Source organism: Tauraco erythrolophus, chromosome 4, assembly GCF_009769465.1.
Source record: "Tauraco erythrolophus isolate bTauEry1 chromosome 4, bTauEry1.pri, whole genome shotgun sequence".
Classification (NCBI taxonomy): domain Eukaryota; kingdom Metazoa; phylum Chordata; class Aves; order Musophagiformes; family Musophagidae; genus Tauraco; species Tauraco erythrolophus.
Genome location: NC_141468.1, coordinates 42,041,353 through 42,063,311, shown reverse-complemented (window position 1 = coordinate 42,063,311; position 21,959 = coordinate 42,041,353). Strand labels below are relative to the sequence as shown.

The following is a 21,959-nucleotide window of genomic DNA, read 5'->3' as shown; positions in this document are numbered from 1 at the left end:
ACACTTGGAAATTTAACCTCTCCCATAAAGATTTCCACGTTTTATAACTATAAAATCAAAGTAAAAGGGTTTTATATTCTTGTTCCTTACACTGGATTAATTCTCCTTACTTTTCAAAGGAGAAATTCCAGACAGTTTACTTCAGACTACTTAAATGAGGATTTCAGTAAATGCACAATTGCAGAAGGCATTTTTAGTCTCTCATCCACTTCCCTTCCTCTCTCATTTGTCTCTCTCTCATGACTCCTCAACACCAGCAAACTATATAGCCAAATCTTCAGTGAAAAATCAAAGTGTCTTTAACTATACTGTACTTTCCACATGCCCTAGGATGAAAAACCATATACACAGATATATCTGTAATCAGCACTTTCCTGCATTTTGTTTTGCATTTAAGGTGAATTTGAAGTTTACTGTAGTTCATGTTTTTTCACTATTTACTACCACCTATTAACACAGAATTTATTTTATTTCTTAACAGTTTAAGAATTGTCTCACGACTCAGTTACTTTGCTGCATTTCCTTCTTTAGTCTATTATCTATTAGGAATATAAAAATAGAGCCTACAGCTTAATAAGAAAAGATAAATATATTATATGTTTCCTTGAAAGAAGTTATTCAGTCTATTTTACTGCGCTTTGTTAAAACCAAGCTAGGACACTACCAAAAAAATCTGTTAAATCATGTCTGGTTTATGTTTTCAGAAATTTAGTCTTAAGATTTAGTAATATTATCCAAAGTAAATAGTTGTATTTCACTGTATCTGTCGTAATGCAGTATAATGTAAAATAGGTACAGTCAATATGTAAGCTCATAATGCATCCTGTCTGCAAAGCACAATGCATTAAAATACATGCTGCCCTGTAGTTAAGGATATACACTAAACAACAGACAAATTTCTAAAGTACCTTGAAAACCAATTTAATTTGCACACACAAGAGAGAGTCATTTACCAGAAAAAATTCTTGTCTGACTGCTTTGAAAAAGGACTAATGAAACCGTTAAGCAGCAATTACTACTGTGGTCTCCTAAGAAACCTATATTCCCAGTATTCACTAATAACGTAGCAGTTATAGTAAGAGACTGCAATTTATCAGAATTCTTCCTTTTTTCTCCCCAGCTTCTTATATCTTTAATTTCCTGAAACATTAATTAATACTTGCTGCATTTGTTCAAAAAATTACTTGGCTGTACTTTTCTTTGCATTCAAAGCAACACAGAGTTATTAAATTCTGCCATTCTTGTTACAGTAAATCTATGTTAGTCTTCCTCCAAGGAAATGTCAACTCCAGAAATTAAGATCAGAGGTAACAGCAGCACCATAAAACGCCAATATCACACCTGACATACATCTAAGTTCTTATTTATTTATCAGATGGAAACATCACTGAATTATTTCTAGCAAGTGATTCCTTTTCCCTATAACAAAATAGCAATTAGTTCCCCAAATCCTTGTCTAGCTTCCAGTGAACAATACTCAACTTGCTTGCTGTATTTTGCATCAAACTAAAATGAAATAAAAATTTCAAAATAATATTCCAATTCCTATTTTTGCATTAAGAAATACACAAGCCTAGCAGAAAGGATAGTGTCTCTTCCTACGGACACTGGGGGCAGGGGAGATCATGTTCCTTGTTAGCTTACTGCTGCAGGTGCAAAACTTTCGAAAATACTGTCTGTCTCCTTACTAGCTATTCATTGCCTCTTAATGTTGGGGGAATCATTTTCAGTATGCAAAGCAAAGAGAAGAGAATCTGTGTAGATCTTGGGCAAAATCATTCGGAGAAGAGTAGTGATTCTCATCTCTTTCACTGCAGTATCTCCAGGAATGCCTTCTAGATGAAGCCAGCTCTACTCTTTAAAAGACAGATGTAGCATGCTAATCAACAACTCAAGCACTGGGTGCTGAATTTCAGGACAGCACTCAGGACTCCAAACAGAGAAAATACTGCTTTCAAAAGTAATGCTTAAGCATTAAGTAGCAGCTTCACACATTTACTACAGGTAGAAAGAGACACTAAAGAGGTTACTATGCTTATACAATGGGCACCACTTCCTCCTAGTAAAAGAAATGTTTCCACATAGGGTAAAAACTTAATTCCATTGACACATGAATCTACATGAGGCTCTTATTGCTCATAAATAAATGGAAGATATTCAGTTGACTCCGAAGAAGAAATCTATCCTTGCAAAAGGTAATTACTTCTCCTCTGATGATCTTACATAACAATACAATAGCTTTAAACGGTGTCATGGGAAGCCTAAGAAAGTATACCAAGCAGCATATAAATAATTCAAGTAGAAAGTAAAACTTTCCTTTAGTTTGGGTTTTCTTTTGAGGGGAGTGATGTTTTTGCTCACAAGTTCTGGCATTACTTTGCACATATGAAAGGCTATACAAGTAGGGCTTGCTATTAAAAATCTTGGTTTTCTTACCATCACAGGAAAGGCAGCAGAGGCAACAAGTCATGCACGCAAATGGACTCAAGAGCCCCCCGTATCATCTGGGGCAACTAAGACATTAATTTCTGAGGGGAGCTTGCACAGACTAAGCACATTTACTGGGGGGAGACGGGAAGAAAGAAGAAAGAGCATCGTATCTAATTAATCTCTACAAGACTGCAAACTTCAATATACTGGCTAGGAAGAAATGTAACGCACTTAACAGAGGGGAGGAAAATGAACTTCATTCCCTTTAATTTAAAGCTGATGTTTAAAAACACATCAAAAGACATGTAACTATTTGATGAAATATTTCATAATCTCCAAGTGTATAGATGCAACTGGCTCACAGAAATGAAATGCCTTTTCAGCAAACAATTTGTAAGTTAAGCTCCAGGTGAAAAGATTTCTGATTAAACAAAATACCTAAGTACATGGAACCACAAAACATAGGTTCCAGCATGCTGGAATCACATCTGCTGAGTTCAAGGCTTCCAGATTAATCTAGTCTGATCTGTTAAGTGTTTTTAGAGAAAAGCAAGAGAGTGACACCGTATCTACAGAAGGTTTGAAGTGAAAGTTTTATGTTTGCTCTTTCATTGATGAGTCCAATACATCGGTTAAAACGTGAAGCAATATCATGCCACATCCATAAAATCTCATATAAGCAAGCTTAAGTGGGGAATGAGATTCTTAACTAACTACTTAACTCAGACTCTGGGTAAGTATAGTGAGTGTGTCTATATTGTGAACGCATCTTTTTTTCAGCTCCAGCTGAAGCTGAATGTATCACCTTGTACGGAAGGCTCTTTTCAGAAGAGATCACCTCTTGCCAGGTTAGGGAATGTTAGCGTTCCTGATTTCTCAGATAATGTTTGCACACATATCTGCACTAGAAAATTCTTTTGTTTTAGTGGACATGAGAAATCATAGAAATTGGGATGCAGTAAGGAAAAGGCACTGTACAAGATGGTCTTAAAAGTTGGAATTGGAAGTCAGATGGCCTTAGAAGCTGGAAGATACTGAAAATTTATTATCTTTGGGGGAAGGGGAGAAAATTAAGCACAATTCTATTAATTTCTTCAGCTAACAAGTAAAGGGTGAACATTACTGACACTATTCATGGACAGAAAGGGGCAAACAGATTATCAGAAGTGGGAAGGGAGAACACCGTAGCCTTCAGATTTTTTTTAATGCCCCTTAGCCTAGAATACAGAAAAGAAGCATTATGAAAATATGCCTCCACCCTAAAAGAAGTGATTTATTTCAAAGTACTCTGAAGTTCAAACAGCACAGAAGTCCTGCAGTATGCTCAAGGAGAGACAGTATCTGGGAAAAAAACCCAAACCCACCCCAAAACAAAATAAAAAACCCAGGCCCCCCTCAAAACACTTCCCATACCTGTTTTTAATTCCAGAGTCAGATGAGGTAGTTCCCTATTGAATTTTCTAAAGCAAAACAATAAAATATCTGCAAGCACAGTTTCTCAAGTGCCAAATAATGCTTTCTAGTCTATAATTCTGTACTTGAAAAAAAGCTTTCCATCTGAACAAAACTCCTAAGTTCTACATCCTTGTACCTCCCAAAGAACACAGCCAATAGAGAGACATCTCCTTTTGCATGAATAAACCAGTGTTTTAGGCAATCTCTATTGCCTCACACCCCAGACATTAAGATAATGAACTTAAACAATAGGATGTTTAAAAGTTTGCTATTTTTGAGGAGGAGGTTGGGTTTTACTTTTGTCTTTTTAAAAATACATGGTTGACAGACTTAAAAAATCTGCACGTGGGAAAAGAGATACCTTAGCTACTTTCCTCCAGTTAAGACAGTCAAAGAAGTAATATGTTCCCCTCTCGTACGTATTGGTTTTCATTGTTGGCTCCATGCCGGGTGCCCTGGTGATCCATACTCGTTCTTCTTTGTGGTATCTCCAATCCCGGTTAAATCTTTCATTTTTAATAAGAAGGAAAAATAATTTTTAGTGTTAGTTATCTGAATTTGACTTCATAAAATACAATTTCAAGTGTTCCAATCAAAACTAAAGCAAAATTTCTAAGACATTGCTATACCTGCCATCTCATACCTCTTCCATGCAATTATTACACCTCAAACTAAGCACATATGAAACTTTAAGAAGTCTGGTAGGTTCAAATAACAAATTCTTTTTATGATTATTTACTGGTTTTCATTTTGCTGAAGATAAGTGAGATGTTTAACGATGACTGGCACTTGCCACTTTTTCCCAGTGCTTCATAATAATGCAAAATTTATGAGACAGACTTGTGATTTCTGCTATATGAATAGGAAAAAAAAAAAAAGCACAAAATGGAATCACGGTTGGAGGAGGTATTTTAAAAAAGGTTTCCAGCTTCAGACTGACTAAGCTTCTGTTTTCACTGCCTAACTTGTTGGGGTTCTTTTTACATCCACTACTTCATTACTGCAATAGATTAAATCATATAAGACTGACAAAATAGTTTGAACGTACAGCTCTACTGCTGCTAATAGCTGTAATACATCTCCTCCATTCATGTAATAGAGATAAAACAGGAGATCTTCTCCATATCGGCCAAGTTTTATTGCAGCCAGCTGCAAAAGATTGAAGAAAATGAGGATGAAAAATCACAATAGATAAATGTTTTAAGACATACTATCCCACTTAAATAAGACAAGGATACATCCAGAACGTGCTTCCATCCTAAGTGTGTTGCAAATGATACTCTAATATAACAAGAGTAATAATTATTAAAACAATAATTTTTCTTCACTTTTAGTTAACCTTTCCAACTTAAAATATACAACAGAAAAATAAACAGAAGTGATGAACAGTAAGACAGAATTTTCTCCCTGCACCTGTGTGTATCCTCATCTACTTACTTTTTTAAAAATTAAAAAAAAAAAAAACAAAACATTTACTTGACACTCTATTAAGTAACATTACTACAACTTCTTACAATATTTCTCAGTGATCCCTCTTACAGAACTTCAATAGTTGAAAGAAAATACACATAAGAAAAAAATCCCTATTCATGTAGATATGGAAGGCAACAGATAAACATGAGAATATCTTGAATTGTAATTCTGAGCTTATCTCAAGAAGAAATATCTTAATTTAATATGGCATTTGAATATTACAGTATACAGAGTATAACAAACTTCTGTTTTGCAGGAAGGGCATCCTCTTAAAAACATAATGTGTCCTTTAGCTAACCATGCCCATTCTCGGTTTACTCTTCTCTTTCTTTTTCTAATGTGGAATGAGTGTACGATGTGTCCAATTAGCTGGTTAATGCATCACTGTTCCTAAAAAGATAAAATGCCCTGATTTTGAACATTACCTATCTGAAAGAAAATTTAGAAAATTACCGGTAATAAATTGACAAAAAATAATCACACACACACACACGTACTCACCTTATCCCTAATGTGAATGTTAGTTAAGTATTCAGATGGAACATGGAAGTCTAAAAAAGAATCGGAATTGATGCAACTATTAAGACATGTAAATGAATATAATTTGCAAATATTAATATTGAATTAAATAGTTATTTCTCTCTTACCTATGTCTTGAGGTCGACAAGGTGACGATGCCCAGGGTGACGCAAATTTGGGATAAAGATTTCTGAAGAAAAGAAAAAAGCACACATTTATCAAAATTAAAAACAAACCAACCAAACAAAAAATCCCCACAACCAATCTCAAAACCTAAAAATCATATCACACAGTCGAAACCACCACCTGGAGTGAGAAGGAAGGAAAAAAGGAAATTTCCAGCCCACTTTCCTAAAATTGTTACATTTATTCACTTTTTAAGAAGTGGAGTAAGATTGCATTTAAACGGCCATGGGAATCTACAGGGTCAAGATTGCCTTTTTAATCTATCATTCTTTCAACTTAAGTGCCAGGGACCTCAACCCTTTTTAGGGATCTAATTTTACATAGGGTTTCGATTTGCATAGGAACAGCTGCCACAAGCCTGGTGGATTCTGAATTATTAGCCTATGACTTATTAGCCTTTTTCTTCCTAAGAGGAAGAAAGCCTATACTGGCAGATTTTTAATTTTTTTTTTCCCCCCCAAACTAACCAGTAAATATTTTACTCTTCTTCCAAATTTCAGTGATGACAAATAAACTGAATCCCAGTACAACATGAATATAAGTTTATTATGATTTAGTATTTTACTTTCATATAGATTTTGCTAACATATATTAAAAAAAATTGGTGACATTAATTTAATAAAGATAAAATGATGAACTTTCCAACTCTACTACAATGACTGATGTACTGAGGAATGAGTTTTCTAATTAACAGGTAAAAAAGTGAAAAAAAAAAGACTGAGTAAAATGTACTTTCCACAGGTAGGTAGCTACAGTCTGCTTTCAATTATCCACGATAGCATGCTATTATGGCAAGTTTTGCAAACGAAACTTGAGCGTGGTACACTCTATCAAATCCTTGCTTCCTTCTTGTCAAAGGCCTAGTAATTACTATTAAAAAAACCCCAAACCATCAGAAACCTACCAAATTACCCGAACACCACCAACTCCCAGCTGAGCTATATGGGACAAACTACACTGATTAAGTGGTGTCAATCTTACTCCAGGCTGACTAACCTTACTGTCAGCAAAAACTTTCGCTTTAGAACCCAAAGGAGGATTTCAGTGACAAAATTTGCAGATGCTGAAAGTAATGAAATCATTCCTTCTACTGAAAGCATGGATAGGCATTGCCCCAAGAAGAGCGTCACATGTGCCCTAGAGGTTTGGCTTCCTAGGGCAAAGAATCCAGGATTTTACGGACTCAGACTGCACCTCTGTATGCAATAAAAACTGAAGAGTTTGTGCAGTGCTGCCTCTATGATATAAACAAAACTACTAATTTAACATTTTTCAAGGAGGTATTGGACAGCCTACCGTACATCTGATTAGTATTTCAGAAAGCTTCAGAAAGTGCACAAACAGCTACATAATCTGTCATGAACTAAACGAAGTAATGCCTTTTTTTCATTTTTATTTATGTAGAATTTTAAGTTATCCTAAGGAATTAAAGGCATATTTCTTAACAAAGAACTACAGGATTGTACAGGCAATACATAATAATTCTTTCAACCCCCAAAATAAATTAACCTACCTGCACAGAAAATCTATACGAAACCAGGAGGCAGAAGGGTTAATTCACACCATTAGAGATACATGCAGAATTCTTAACTTTTGTTTCTAAAAGCACACTTATTGTGCTGTTTAAGTCAGACAGGTATTTTTACCATCAGAAGTACCTCATATGGCAGAAAATTTCGACTTTACATGGGTGAAATGCTTTTAGTTTTTCAAACAACAGTTCATAAAGCAAGCAACGTATGTTTAACATAAGGCAAGATGGCAGGCCAAACACTGAGGACTGCACAGGCTGTTTGCAAAGCTTTTCTGTAGTATAAAATCAAACCAATTTTATGATACAGAACTGTCTGGATTAAATATTAACCCTATCCCCTCCATCTGTGACCCTAACAACCCTATATACAGTAATAAAATGCTAAAAATCCAGCTATTTACAGCATAGTTGCTAAGGAAAAGCAGCAGCATGTCAGGTATATATACTATTCATGTACAAACACACAATAATCTGGATGCAGTGTTCAGGAGCTGCATAACACAGCTACAAGTCATCACAGCATCAGAGTATTGTTTGGTACTCCTCTGCAATGAGGTACTATGTGAATCTTTCCAACAGGTATGTTAAACTTAAACTTGAAGTTAGTCATTAAAATTAATGAATAACATTGAATAAAACATGAAACCACCAAAAGTAGCATCACTACTACTATTCTGCATGCTAACACCTAGAGAAAATAGCTGTACAACCAAACAACATAACCAGATTCCACCTGTGTCTAGGAACAACTCAATAATTCAGATACAGATGTACTTGAAATTATTTCAATAAGCAAAGGCATTCTACTTTCAGCTGATTAGACTCAAATTAAGTTTGAGCAATCCACACTGAGAACAGCAAATTACTTAAGTATTCTGTAGATCCGGGAGACCAGCCTCCCAGGGAACGCTGTAAGCTCTGGGACTACCAAGCAAAAGCAGCAACCCCTTAGCCAGTACAACTGTTCTTTATGCATTATATTTGCATTCTCTTTATGTTCCAGAAGAAGGGGATGGGAGCGGGGAAACTACTGGCTTCAATAGAGAAGTGACCTGTGAGACTAACACTACACGTGAAGAAGATACTATGTTAATGTAACGCATTCTGAAAATAACTACAGACAATTGACTCTGGATGTTTTGAAATATTTCAGAAGTGCCAATAGCCTAACAATTTGACTAAGTTTTGATGCAAGGTCTATAGAAAGAACTTCCAGAAGAGGCAATTTGTAAAAGTTACATCTTTAGAAAGAAATACGTAAATTAATGTCAGTTACTTCAAGACAGAAAAATCAGGAGCTATTTTTCCTATGCTTTCCACATTCATCAGTCTTCCCTCAACTCATCCATTCAGAGTGCAGCTCTGTGAAACTGTGTGCATGCGTGCTGTTTGGTCTTTTGTTTTGTCAACATATTATGTGCAAATCTTAAAATACATATACTGCTCTGTCGACAAGGCTAACACTATGTAAATCTCTGCTGAAACAAAATGGTGGGAGATTCTCAGCTGACAGTCAGAGTACCAGAAATTAAATTTCTCTCACAATTAGAGCCCCCTAGAAGACAAGCGTTTTTGTGCAAACTGATCTAGGTTCCTTCTGTAACTAGTGGAGAAAGAGAGGCACCCTGGGCTGGTGATTAATCTCATCTATCTTAAGCATTTATCTTGCCATTAGTGCAGTCGCTAACTGCTTTTCTCACCACTTCCTCTAGGAAGCCTAGATGACTAAACTTAGGTGAACTGAATGACTAGAAGTTAACTATAAAATTACATTTTCATTTAAATTAATCTTTGATGCTGGGTGATACTACAGATGCTCTGTTCATTATTACACTAATAGAAATTGAATTTACCCCCCAAATTGCTGAGAGTTAAGTGTAGCTATCCTCAAGGAATATTATTATTTGAAAAATAACATATCCATGAAATTTACTAACATTACACTGTCAAATCCTTGAAGAAAGTCCTAAAGAAGTTAGGAGAATAAGCAAAGCCTTTAGGTTTATTGAAAGCTTGCATAACAAGATCTCAGTATGTCTTGAAGCACAATTCCCTTGTTTAAGAAAATTTTATTTTATTGTCATTACATTTTCAAATTTTATTTGGCAAAATATCTTGTGGGTTTGATAGGCTCATTTAGCTCACATGACTACTATTATGAATGACAGCATAATAAAACCAAAACTGAAGATAGTACTAAAAACCAGAAACTTACTCAGGAGAGTTGAGATTGAGACCTAGTGTTGTTAAATCACTTCCTAATGCAAGATGTACCATTCCTGGATCTGTCTCTGCTGCCCTGATGAATGTTAACAAGCCAATCATTCCAAACTGGTCCGTCACCATCCCTTGAGGAATGTTGGTAACCCGACCTGAGCAAGAAGAAAAAATTAATTTTCTCCTTTCAGGAAGTGGAGGAAACAACAAAGCGATCTAAATGACTGTCAAAACTTTTAAAGGAGAAAAAGTGGAATGACACATACCATCAGGTAACACCTGGATCCCTTTTTTCTGCTGGTTGTTGTTTTGCGTAGTTGAACTTTTATCTCCAGGAAACTTGGGCCCATCTGTGCTGGATGATGTTTTGCCTGATGTACTCAAATTCTATTAAAAATAATTTGCAGAGTTGGTATGAGAGAAACAAACCAAAATGGATAAACTTGTTGACCATATCTTTCAGTCAAGTATCTTTCAAGTATATCAAGTCACTCTAATAAATTAGTCACTAAAATGAAACCCTGTTGAAGCTCTTGAGCTCTGCAGACAAATCTCATGTAATATTTACCACTTCCTAAATAAAGTATACCTGTCACACAATAAGAGATATTAATGAGCCAACAGCTTGCAGTCTAAAAGGATAAGAAAATATTTTACACTAGTGTTTGAATACACAATGGATATCCCAGGAGTCTGTGACTTGTCGGAATCATCACATCGTGTATTTTTTCCATACAGTCTTGCTCCTGCACAACACTCCAGGACATAGCAACAAATAATAACTCAAGCCAATTTCAGGTGCAAGCAACATAGAGTTGGCACATTTGCAATTATCAGGAAAGAGATGTAAACGCTCTGTCTGGCAAGAAAACTGTGACTGTGCTCCAGGAGCTCTTACATTGACAAAAGACACCTTCCTTAACTATTATTTCTTACTCTGTATTATTCTTTAAACCAAGTCTGCAGTAACACAATGTAATCACATTTACTCCCCTCCTTCCTTACTGTATTCAATACTAACTGTATCAGAACATTTTCCACATGATAAACATAGCCACAACATTTGGGGACCAGGCTTTCCCCTCGTCCTTTTTTTGACCAGTTGCATTCTTTCAGTTTTCACTCGAGTTTGCAGTCACATCTACTACCTACTCATGAGTATTTATACCACCCTGATTAAGATACTTTTTGCAATTACAAGTAATAAACCAATCACAAACAAGAATATTCTATCAAACACTAGGAAACTGTTCTCTGCCATTCAAATCTTATTCACCTTTCATTTGGAGTAAAAAAGTAATTTTTATTACAAATCTTTCAGAGTAAACAATAAAAAAGTCCATAATCTTAAGAACTAAGGTAGATATTTAATACAAGATAATTACTACAATATTTAAGATACAATGTATCCCACTAGTCTACAACACATCCATGAACACCATGGTCTCTATCATAAGAGCTTGTTCCCTGTGATTTCATTTCCCCATCAAGAATTTTACCTTGAAGTGATATTGTACCACCTCACTTTCAAAGGATTTGACAGCTTTGAAGAAACATGTTACAATGTGTAAATTACAAGTACTGATGAGAGGCATCAACAGCAAAAAATGAGCTGGAATTGGTGGAAAAAATTATTGCAAAACTTGAAAAATATGTATCAATTCTCAAAAATAAATTTTGAGGTGTTCTTGCAAGCTCCTCCCTGACCCATTCCCCAAATACAAAAGGACACACAGAAGTCATGAAATTAAGAAAGCAAGATTGCAGTGACTGTTGGGACCAAATACTTTCTGAGAAATTCTATTTATGCAGTTACATATGAAATGTTGCCTATGCAAAATTTCCCAATTTAGAGGGCAAAATTTGAAAATCTTCTATTACAAATATAGTCACTGCCTGTTTTAAAATATAGTCATCAAAATAAGTACAAACACTAGAAATAAAAGAAGATTTAAGGTTTACTTACAGATTTATTGTCATCATTACTCGATGTTGGGTCTTTGTAGCTGGAGCCTGGTAATGCTGGAAAATCTTCATTGTGTATTGAAAAGTCCTGGGACTGCTCACTTGCTGGTTTTGTTACCATTCCAACTATCATCAAAACGAAAGCAGGAATAACATTAAATGACTGCTAAGTAAAGAATTTTCTGCTGCTGATCTTGCTTACTGTCCATTTTCACTATGTGCAAGCTGTACAGCAGAAATGACTTTCAAAAAAACAGGTAAACCAAAACAAAGCATATTCATTTAAAACATCCACACATATTAGACTTAAGCCTCTTATTTAAATGTGAGCTGAGAAACACTCCGGGTTAAATTCATAGACACATCCACTGCTTTAAGAATGAAGCCCAGTACTTTTACCAGGAACAGCACCTGTTTTGCACATCTAAATAATCAAATGATCTTTACAGGCATTATTAAAGCGGTATTTAAGGAAATCCACTGATGAAGGATGTACTGCTTTTAAGATTATAATACATTTTCCCTCCATCCCCTAATTGCATGAAGAACTTCTTAGCATAATCTTTTTAGAAGCACATATTCTTAAAGGATGCCCAGCTAACTTGCAACAGAACATATCACCAATGAAATACTTGCCTGTGACATAAGAACGACTCCTACTTTCAGTATGAAAACTGAAAGCATTTAGCCTGCAACTCTCAGTGCTCTGACCCTAATTTAAAAAAAGTAGGCCAGTCACATTGGAACATAGATTCCGACTACTGAAAAGCAACATTCTTTTTTTTTTTTAATGCCAGTTAAAAAAAAAAAAAAACCAACAAACCAACCCAACCCAACAAAAAAAAACCCAAAGAAAAGCCCCCACATCACGCACCCAAGGGCAAGTACTCTTTGCTGAGAGAGAGGTAATACAGTGATTTGCTTGCAAACAACAATGCACTAGAGGAAGAGAAGATAGAAGCAGTCTAGGGCTTATTTTTCAAAGATTCTTAAGAGCTGTATAGTTCAGTAGCTGACAATATATGACTTTCTCTAGCATTCTGAGCTAGAGATCACAGTTCTTTTATTTAAGAAAAAAAAGCACTGAGTTAATCTTGTTTCTGCTGTTCACCCTTTTCATCCACAGTTATTACGATTTCTTCCAGTGGATGAATAAAACTGATAATGAATTAACTGTGTTGCATATTCTTGCTCTATCTAAAAATTGTTTGAAGTCCAATTTTCCTAAATAAGCTAAGCATGGAAAGTATGCCTCTGCTCAGTTTCAAACCTTCTTTTTCTTGACCACAACCAAAAGTGCTCTCCTCTTTTTGTTGCTGGAGATAGCGTCCAGCACATCTTATATCCTTATTTCTTGATTGTTTCTATCACCATACTCATCCCCTGCATTTGTGCAGATGCTCAAGATAACTCTTCAGACAGAGAAATTTCCTTGCTGGTTGACTATACAGTCGTGCGCACAGCTATGCTAGCACCAAAACAGGGAAATGGTGTAAGCACAGGAGCAATTACAGACATTTTATGCAGCAGTGCTGCTGAATGTTGAGCTCCAGCTTCATTCTGGAAGTACATCTGTGTGGATTTCCCTCCTACCTTCTATAAATTTTCCATGTAATAGCTTCTTTTCCAGAGACAGACCATATCTCATACAAACCACAAGCCATATTAGCTTTCCACTCTCAGTGTGACTTTTCAGTGCCTTTATTCAGGGAAGTGATGTTTCCCTGTGCTTAGGAGCACTTGAGTTGAACTTGTTTAGCTGTTTCTCACAGCTATCTTAAGCAGAGGGCCCTGGTTACGCCCAGTCCACGAGGTTACTTTCTCCTGATATGCGCTATCTATTATTTCTTTCCAATTACAGTTAGAGATATCTCTGAAAAACACCAGGTTTTTATAGTTTTTATAGTATTTTTGGCTGGAAATTTGACAAGTGTCGCAAGAATAACTTTAGGTTATAAAAGCAACTTTTCAGAGTAGCTGATGCAACATGCATGACAAAATCTACTAAAGCAATAACAAAAAAAGAGTATTGTGCTTCACACTAAGCTTGCCTGCATTTTATCCAGACCTAAATAATAAGATTTGTATCCACCTTAAAGTTTTTCCCTTTATTATTATTTAAGCTGTTTAGTAAGAATTATCTAAGACAGACTTGGAATCTGATTGATAATAGTTGATGCTTACAGGTTACTTTTTGAAATCTGATGTTCAGCCTAAGAGTGACAGTGAACAATACTAGAGCAAGTACTACCAATAAACAGTGAAAATATGCAGTATCTTTACAGCTGTTGACTTTTTACACAATAACATCTCTAGTAATCAAATATTATTTCTAAAATTTACTACTCAGACCTTGACAGCTCCTGTGTACAGGCAACTAGAAAGCAACTTATTTCCTAAGAAATGCCTAGAGTGCGCAGCTTCAGAGTAATCACACTATACAGACTGAGAACTCCCTATCGATGGAGAAAATAAAACAGATGAGTTCTAATACTTACAAAAGCCTGAGAGGAATCTCCCGTTACAGAGATATTGATTATTTATTTTCAAAAATGAGACTCAGGAGCTCAAGTGTCTGGCATGTTTGAAAAGACTGCCTATTGTCTTATGAACAGTAAAAGGTTAATCAAGCAAATACCTTTTTCGTTCAAAGAGCTTTCAAAACTATAGTCTTACCGTAGGGTGCCCTTCCAGCTAAAGGGTTTATTAATGGAGTTGGATTGCCACTTCCTTCCCTTCTGTTTCTGTCTGCTAGTGCTGGAAAATCTGAGAGGTCCAGTCCTGTCACATTTTCACTTCCATCTACAATAAAAGCAGATATTTTAAATTCCCTTAAGTACTCAAAGACATCATTATGTGCAAGATAAATTTAGGATGTATTTTCTTTCTTCTAGTTGATCTTTTTACTCTTACTATAATTATTATTACAAATAACTACAGCCTGTGTGTTATGAGACTAGCCTAAAGAGCATCAAGATGTTTGGGGTTTGTTTTTAAACGATAGCTAGTCAGCAGTATTTAGTAACAAGGCCTACTCATTTTTGATTAAAGACTGCACACGTAAAACGCAGGCAGGCTATCAAAATTACAGTACTAGGATAGGTAGTCTGTTTAAAATTTCAGGAGTTATATCAAGAAGAAATTTGAGAGAAGATAATAACCCATATTAGCAGCAGCATCTAGGAGCTCTTTTGTCCTTAGGTAAGGTAAGATAAAGCTGAAGCAGCTGTAGAGCCAATGCAGTACAAGTTACATGGGAATATTTTTCAATTTGCAGTAAAAAATACTACCCTCTGTGATATCATCAGCACCTCAAGTTGCTTCATGTACACAGCCACCTACGGAAGCGTCACCATGGACAAACCTAAGGCATTTATGCACAAGGATATTTCCCCTTTTCTAGTTCATTAAATTCAGGTGAAGAAGTCATGCCCAGAGAAAAATTAAAACTGAAACAACTGATTGAAAGGATCACATTATACATCAGCTGTTTAAAAGGAATTTGAGATTTCAAAAAACACTTTCTTGCTGTTTTTACCTTATATAATATTTTCACAGAAAATAGATATATCTTTTCTTCTCTGATCCTCTTTTCAATTACATAAGCTAACTTGCATTTCTAACCAACTAGGTATAATCTATAGTCATGTGAGGTACAGTGACTATTCTACAGAATACTTTCACTTTGTCTTCAAAAGTATTAAAATCCACCAGTATGAAGTAGTAACAGTTTCATACCATCGCTCTTGAAGCAGCATTTCTATGAAACAACTGAAAATTTTAACAAAGTTGCACTCTAACAGAACAAACTATATTCAATTAGACTTAGTCAAAAAATCTCTCTACTGTAGTTTAAGATCAACGTGAATCAGACTAAACTCACCTGTTCCATTAAAAATGTTACTTGATAAGGAGTTATTCATTCCAAATGCCTGATTTCTGTTCATCCCAAATCCAGACATACTGTGAAAAAAATCCAGGAAGTCAGACAAAAGGGTATACATACTTTGTAACTTCCAGTGGAAAGCATTAAGGGGAAAAAAAACCCCTAAGGCAGTTAAATTATTTCAATCCTAAGCAACCCACCTTCGCCTAAACGCAGTTTTTAATTATTTCCTTTATACTTGTGAAAACTCTCAGCAGCTGCTCAATCAAGACCACTGGATTTACTTCAGAATAACTTAGTTTTTTAACAGCCAATGTGTCTCAAGACATCTGTCAACCAACAAGTTATGTCAAATGTGATCATTACTCAATAATTTCATATAGAAAAATGAAGTAGTAGTAGTAGTAGTAAATGCAATGGTGAAAAGTCAGTCGGCAACCCATTCATTTTCAGGTGGCAAGCTCAATCATGGAAGCGATCCAGTCTGTCATGACCCAGTTATAAGCTGAGCAGTTACAGTGCGCAACCATCGCCATGGACATACGGTACCTATTATGAGCATAAGGATGGTCTCTGCCACACAAGGACACCAGCTAAATTAAAGTTTCATATAGTCAGGCAAAAATGTTTGAAGACATCTAAATATCACAGAGGACTACTGTGGTCGAAAAGACACCCTCAGGAATGATCCGCTTCATTCTGTGCAAGCTGGAGATGTTGAGAAGGCCAAAGGTAGGCCCCAGCTGAGTGAAATTCTGAATTTCTGCCCTCTGGAAAATTACAACATTCATTTTTCTCCTGTAACAGGATGTAAGTTTATGTTTTAGAAGTTTCCATAAATAAATATGTCAAGCATTTTCCTAATGGAAATTTTACCTACACGGACTTTTCCACAGTTAAAAATCTGAAGCATTTCATTCCGTTTTGAAATAGCCAGAAATGCTTCATTTTGGATCGAGACATCAAGAAAGGGAACATTTAGCCAAGACTAGTCCTGTCCTGCTTTGCTTCCCCAAGGTGGTGTATATGAAAGACATCCAGATCTTTGACATCTCACACATCTGAGGAAACACATTCCTGCTATCATCTGTGAATTCTAAGACCTGGTGAGAGCACCAACAGGAGACAACTCCATCTTGAGAGCATCTATTCTAGCCTGATGACAGACAGTATTTCTCACGCAAGGTTTTTTTTGTTTGTTTTTAAAATAATTAGAAATAACCATGTTAAGAATTTCAGGGATAAGAAAGGGATTAGGCCACAAAACGTGTACTTCCCTACAATTATTTGTAACCTGTTTCACCAATGTAACTAAGAAAGGCAAAAGGCAAAGTGAAGTATTTTTTATGTTCAAAACCTTAAAAAACTTTCATTGCTCTAACTAAGGCAACCATTCAGAAAACACTTCTTGGAAGTCACATAATTCCTGTACCTGTCAAGGAAACATCCTCTGTGGGTTTTTTTTCCCCAAGTATAATTTTAAAATTTTGTTGCATATATCAATTAACAATTGGATATGTACTACTACTACTGTGGGCTAGGGAACTGTGGAATAAGAACTTGTCATTGTTCCAGTGGTATTTCCTTCTCAACTTGTAAAAGTTGTAGCTTCTTGAAAATGAGATATACAATGCAAACAGTAAAAGATGAGGATTTTAATTCAAATGCTTCTACAGACAGGGATTTCATTATCTACTCTACTGCTGAACAATATTTATACAAGTACTTTCTATATCTATATCAATCACCAAAAATCATTGTCCTCTGGGTGTAGAGTTTTAAAGTATATTACTATTTCAATCTTTTTTGATTCTCAAGTTTAAAAAACACTTTAAATATAAAATTATCTTTTCAAATCACCATCTCTTACTTGCTGCTATAATCACAGGAAAGAAAAGGCAAATTCTATGTAATCAGAGGGAAGATACAAGAACATAAACTGTTACTACCAAATCTCTATTGCTGGGATTGAGAAAAGCATTTTTATGTTTATATCATAGTATGAAACTACAGAACTAAATAGCTTGACCAAGTTTCAGATAACCGTAACATTAGTTTTCACCTTCCTTTATCCATTTTGTAAAATATTAGACTAGGTTAGAGGTGGCACATCGCTACCATGAGCTTGTTTGTGCTCTGTGTAAGACTCAGTCCCCTGAAGAAGGGCCTGAAGGGAGAAAAAGGATGAAACTGGGAGCACAGAGATCGTGAGGTTGTGGAAGGAAGCCTGGAAAGCAGTCAGCTAGGCAAAGCTGTAACTACACACATTAAATAGAATTCACACACTTTTTATTACAAGTTTATCGGTATGAACTACACATAAACACAGCATCAAAACACAGTTAAAGCCTAATGATTTATGATGTTAGAATCTTGCCCAGAGTTAGAAATAGAGCAGAAGTGATTGAAAAGCTTTTGGCATCCAAATGAGCACCAAATCATTAAACAAATGGCAAACCACTGTTCTCTGTATTATTTCAAAATTTAAAGAAGTAATACTAGGTCCCTACTGTGTCTGAATCAGTTAACTATTCTTCCGAATAACTATTGTGTTTTTAAATCTTGCCTTACTTCTTCCCAAACTCGTAGATGAACAGTCTTAAAATGTAAGCATACACCCGAAAATCAAGGTATGTTTCAAAAACAAACTTGGGAACATATGAGAAACATCACATATTTTAAAGTAGCAGCAGTAGAAATTCAATAGTCAGAAACAGAATTTAGCTTAAAGGCTTCAAAAAGCTTATGTGAATAGTAAAAACAGCTTCAACATTTATTGCCAGGAGACGAGAACACACGAAGCAGCTTTTGAGCTTTACTCTAATGGACAGAAATTAGATTTCCCAGAGCAGCATTTAAGCATGTCCATGGCTGTACATGGATGGTCCAACTAAACAGCCTTACCTGTTCACAGTAAAAGGTTGTCGAGAGGGTTGCTGCTTTGGCATACATATTATGCTTGGAGAGCTTCTGTTTGGGCTGCCTAACCCTGAACTGCTCATGCTGTTTGTCCTGCTGGGAATTCCAATGCCCTGACCAACCTGGGAGTGGTTCATCATATTCCTAGGATTCATAGGCAATATCCCCCTGAAAGAGAAAAACCATCCACAGAGATGAATCTGTACAGTAGTATTTGGTTACTCATCTAGATTACTAACATAGGACAGACTCTGAGCTGTTACAACTTAATTTGTGCTTAGCATCAATACAGCATGTTTGGATTACTCTCTATAATTAACGTAGTTTTGGATTTCTTCAGAAACACCAGATGACCCATTACATACTAATCAAGTCCTCAGTCAGGTTTAGATAAATACTTAAGTATTATGCATTTGAAGAGGTGTTACAGCTCTTTTTTTAATGAGCGCTTCAGACCTACTACCTTAATATTCTTACATGGTGTATGACATCCACACAAAAATTTCAACTGTACATTTACTAGAACAGTCAAAAAACAGCCTCTTACACTCGGAAGCAGAGTTGGCCAGCAATTTGCCCTTTACATACAAAAATCAGATACTGTCTTACAGTAAGTCTGATCTTACTGTTTTACAGTATGACTTCCCTAACATAGGCAGTGGTCAATAGAAACTACTTTTCTTCTTCTTCTTCTTCTTTTTTTTTTTTTTTTTTTAATTAATCAGACTGTACAAAACATGCAGAACATTTAACAAGTGCTCTGCAGAAAGACACAATTGCAGAAATATTGGCTGTCAATAAATACCTGCTCGGAGATGGAGGCGTGTGAAGTGACATTGTTGGTACCCCTGTTGTTGGCGTTACGTGGCTCGGTAACTGAGTGCCTTGTGATAAGCTGCGATTTAACTGAGGGGTATTGTTGCTCATTCCCCTCATTGGAAGGCCTAGTGCACCTATTGAAAAAAAATTCAGAGGGGTGGAGATATAGAGCAATCAGGAACAAAGTCTTCTCCATCAGGTGTAGATGGAAACAATTTATGCTGACAACCCACAAAAAAGTGTAAAGACTGAAGGAAAGTGCACTGTAAAAACTAAGTCCTTGTTTGAGTAGTAGAAGCCAAATTATCTCAAATTTAGCCCCATCTCTGTTAAACTTTAGAAAGGCTCTTTATGGAATTTCTGTATTTGAGTCACTAAAAATTTTGTTTCCTTTGAGATGCATACTATAAAGGTTTTTGTTTTGAGGTTTTGATAAGGACATGGAAATCTACATATTACCTCAAAAAACGCAGGATTTTGAGAAAATTAGTAGCTGTACTCAAGAAATACAGTAACTGCTTTTGAATAGAACTGGTATTTATTTGGCCAGTATTTAGAACACTGATCTGCCTTGTTAAAAACTAAGCAAATCTTTAACAAAAAAATAAAACTATGAATATTTAGTTAACAATATATTGCGTTTAGGACAACAGAAACAACTTTTTAGGCCAGTTCTCTGTGCAGTTTAAGTTGCCTCTTTTTGATAATGAAACTTCAGTGTCCACAATCAAGTCAAGTTCAATCTTTTGAGAAAAGAAAGCAAGCAGAATTTTAACTGCCCTCTGTTAGCATTTAAAAATATACAGAAGATTTTTAACATTGTGATGGAAAGTATTTTCTACACAAACAGTTGGGTGTGACAGAATATAGTAAGCATTTCAGTGAGGTAAAAAAAAAATCACTCTTAACTCAGAACAGCAAAAGACAACCAGTTGCTGCCCCGTCTCAAAACATCCAGAAACTTTATGAAGTTTCTCATCATTCTGACATTGCTTTTCCGTGCTTATGAAGTTTTGGAAGGATGTTCAAAGACAAGAAAAAGTCCTTTAGTGCAACATATCAATAGAAACAAACGTAGCACATACAATGAGATAGCTGTAAGTATCGGTCCCTATTGGCATAAGGTCGCTGAAGTAGACTAAGAGAACTCAAAGCCTTATCTTGCAGACCAAACAAAAGAAAAGTTATGATGAATCAGCACTCTCCCATGGTAGATGACTCCTGCAGAAGAGCTAAATATGCCAGTGTATAACATGATTAAATGCTACGAATGTAAAGAACGGATACGGTATATGCTCAGGTTATTATCATGGACAAGGTCTGAAGAAACCTCCCAGTCGGTTAGCTCTCACACTTTAAAAACTGCTGCTGTCTGTGTCCTACCCTACAACTTGCAACTCAAGAAGTTTGCAATCACATTCAAAGTTTTGATAACACTCAAATTTATCTCTATACATTCAGATTAAGAGGTAGTGTGATCCGCTATAATAAGCATCCTAAGACTTCATTAAACGCTGATTATATCAAGATGTTCACTATAAATATTTTGGCAATTTGCTGCATCAGAATAATTTCTATGAGCATAAATATACATTATAAATAATATTTCATGCTGATTAACAATTAGGTGGAGTTTTAAAAATAGTAAAGAAAAATACATACACTTTCAAACTACATACAGTACACTGAAAAACATAATTACAACATTCAGGTTAATTTTATGCAAGCATTTGTTTCAGCAAAGCCAGTTTTACACTGATGGTTATTTCTTGTTATTGGCTTTCTGTAAACTAGAATTTTTAATGAATAGGGCTGTTACAGTGAAGTAGAAGTATATTCCTGTGGCTGGGAAGTAGGGGCAGTTGAAATATTCACCATAAGGAAAAAAAATATCTTTTTTCCTTATGATTCCTTTTTCCACTTTTTAAACTGAGTTAAACAATCTGCATGGGCTATGTTGGAGGTTGATCAAATGAGGTGGCCAACTTCTGCCTAACAGTTATGTTTAAGTTACATTAACTTTATAACATGACATCTTGCTAAATGACTGACAGCTACAATCTAAAAATGCACAGGCACTATCAGCTTTGATCTTCCTCAAAGCATTGACTTTAACACAGAAGTTTCTCGCCCCTTTTTCTCAATATTTGGTAGAAACCAAACGCAGATAATATTCACTTTCTAGTTTTTTGGCCATGCATGTCTCCATGTTAGAGAGATTACGCCCTAGGCACCACAGCCAAATGAATGATCAACTAAGTTGATGAAAATTTAACCTTAAAAATAAACAACAAATAATTGTGATAAATAGAATTAATAAACTACTTCAGTATCTTTATACAGTTAAATCTGAAAGGTTCAATAGTGCCAGATGCAGGACCCAAAAAATCGAGAGCCAAACATGACTCTCAGACCGGCCAGAAACTGTTCATATAAATCTCAGTAGCATAACCAAATGCCAGGTTATATTACATGATCACTCATCAAGAGCCACTGAGATAGCAAAGTAATCATTGTATTTTTAAAATTATTTGAAGAAAGCTGAAAGAAGTTGTG

At 35.6% G+C, this 21,959-nt stretch overlaps 1 protein-coding gene across 2 annotated transcripts in view; it reads right to left on the bottom strand.

Moving 5' to 3' along the window:
* Window positions 1–21,959, bottom strand: part of CNOT2 (CCR4-NOT transcription complex subunit 2) — a 93,623-nt gene that overhangs the window by 4,414 nt on the left and 67,250 nt on the right. For both annotated transcript variants that reach the window (XM_086610866.1, XM_086610867.1), the window contains 11 exons: window positions 19,390–19,537; window positions 18,570–18,752; window positions 15,663–15,742; window positions 14,456–14,581; window positions 11,781–11,905; window positions 10,081–10,201; window positions 9,813–9,969; window positions 6,006–6,067; window positions 5,860–5,909; window positions 4,934–5,034; window positions 4,247–4,391 (listed from right to left, as the gene is read on the bottom strand). In XM_086610866.1, coding sequence (XP_086466992.1) covers window positions 4,247–4,391; window positions 4,934–5,034; window positions 5,860–5,909; window positions 6,006–6,067; window positions 9,813–9,969; window positions 10,081–10,201; window positions 11,781–11,905; window positions 14,456–14,581; window positions 15,663–15,742; window positions 18,570–18,752; window positions 19,390–19,537 — 1,298 coding nt within the window. The remainder of the gene's footprint in view (window positions 1–4,246; window positions 4,392–4,933; window positions 5,035–5,859; window positions 5,910–6,005; window positions 6,068–9,812; window positions 9,970–10,080; window positions 10,202–11,780; window positions 11,906–14,455; window positions 14,582–15,662; window positions 15,743–18,569; window positions 18,753–19,389; window positions 19,538–21,959) is intronic.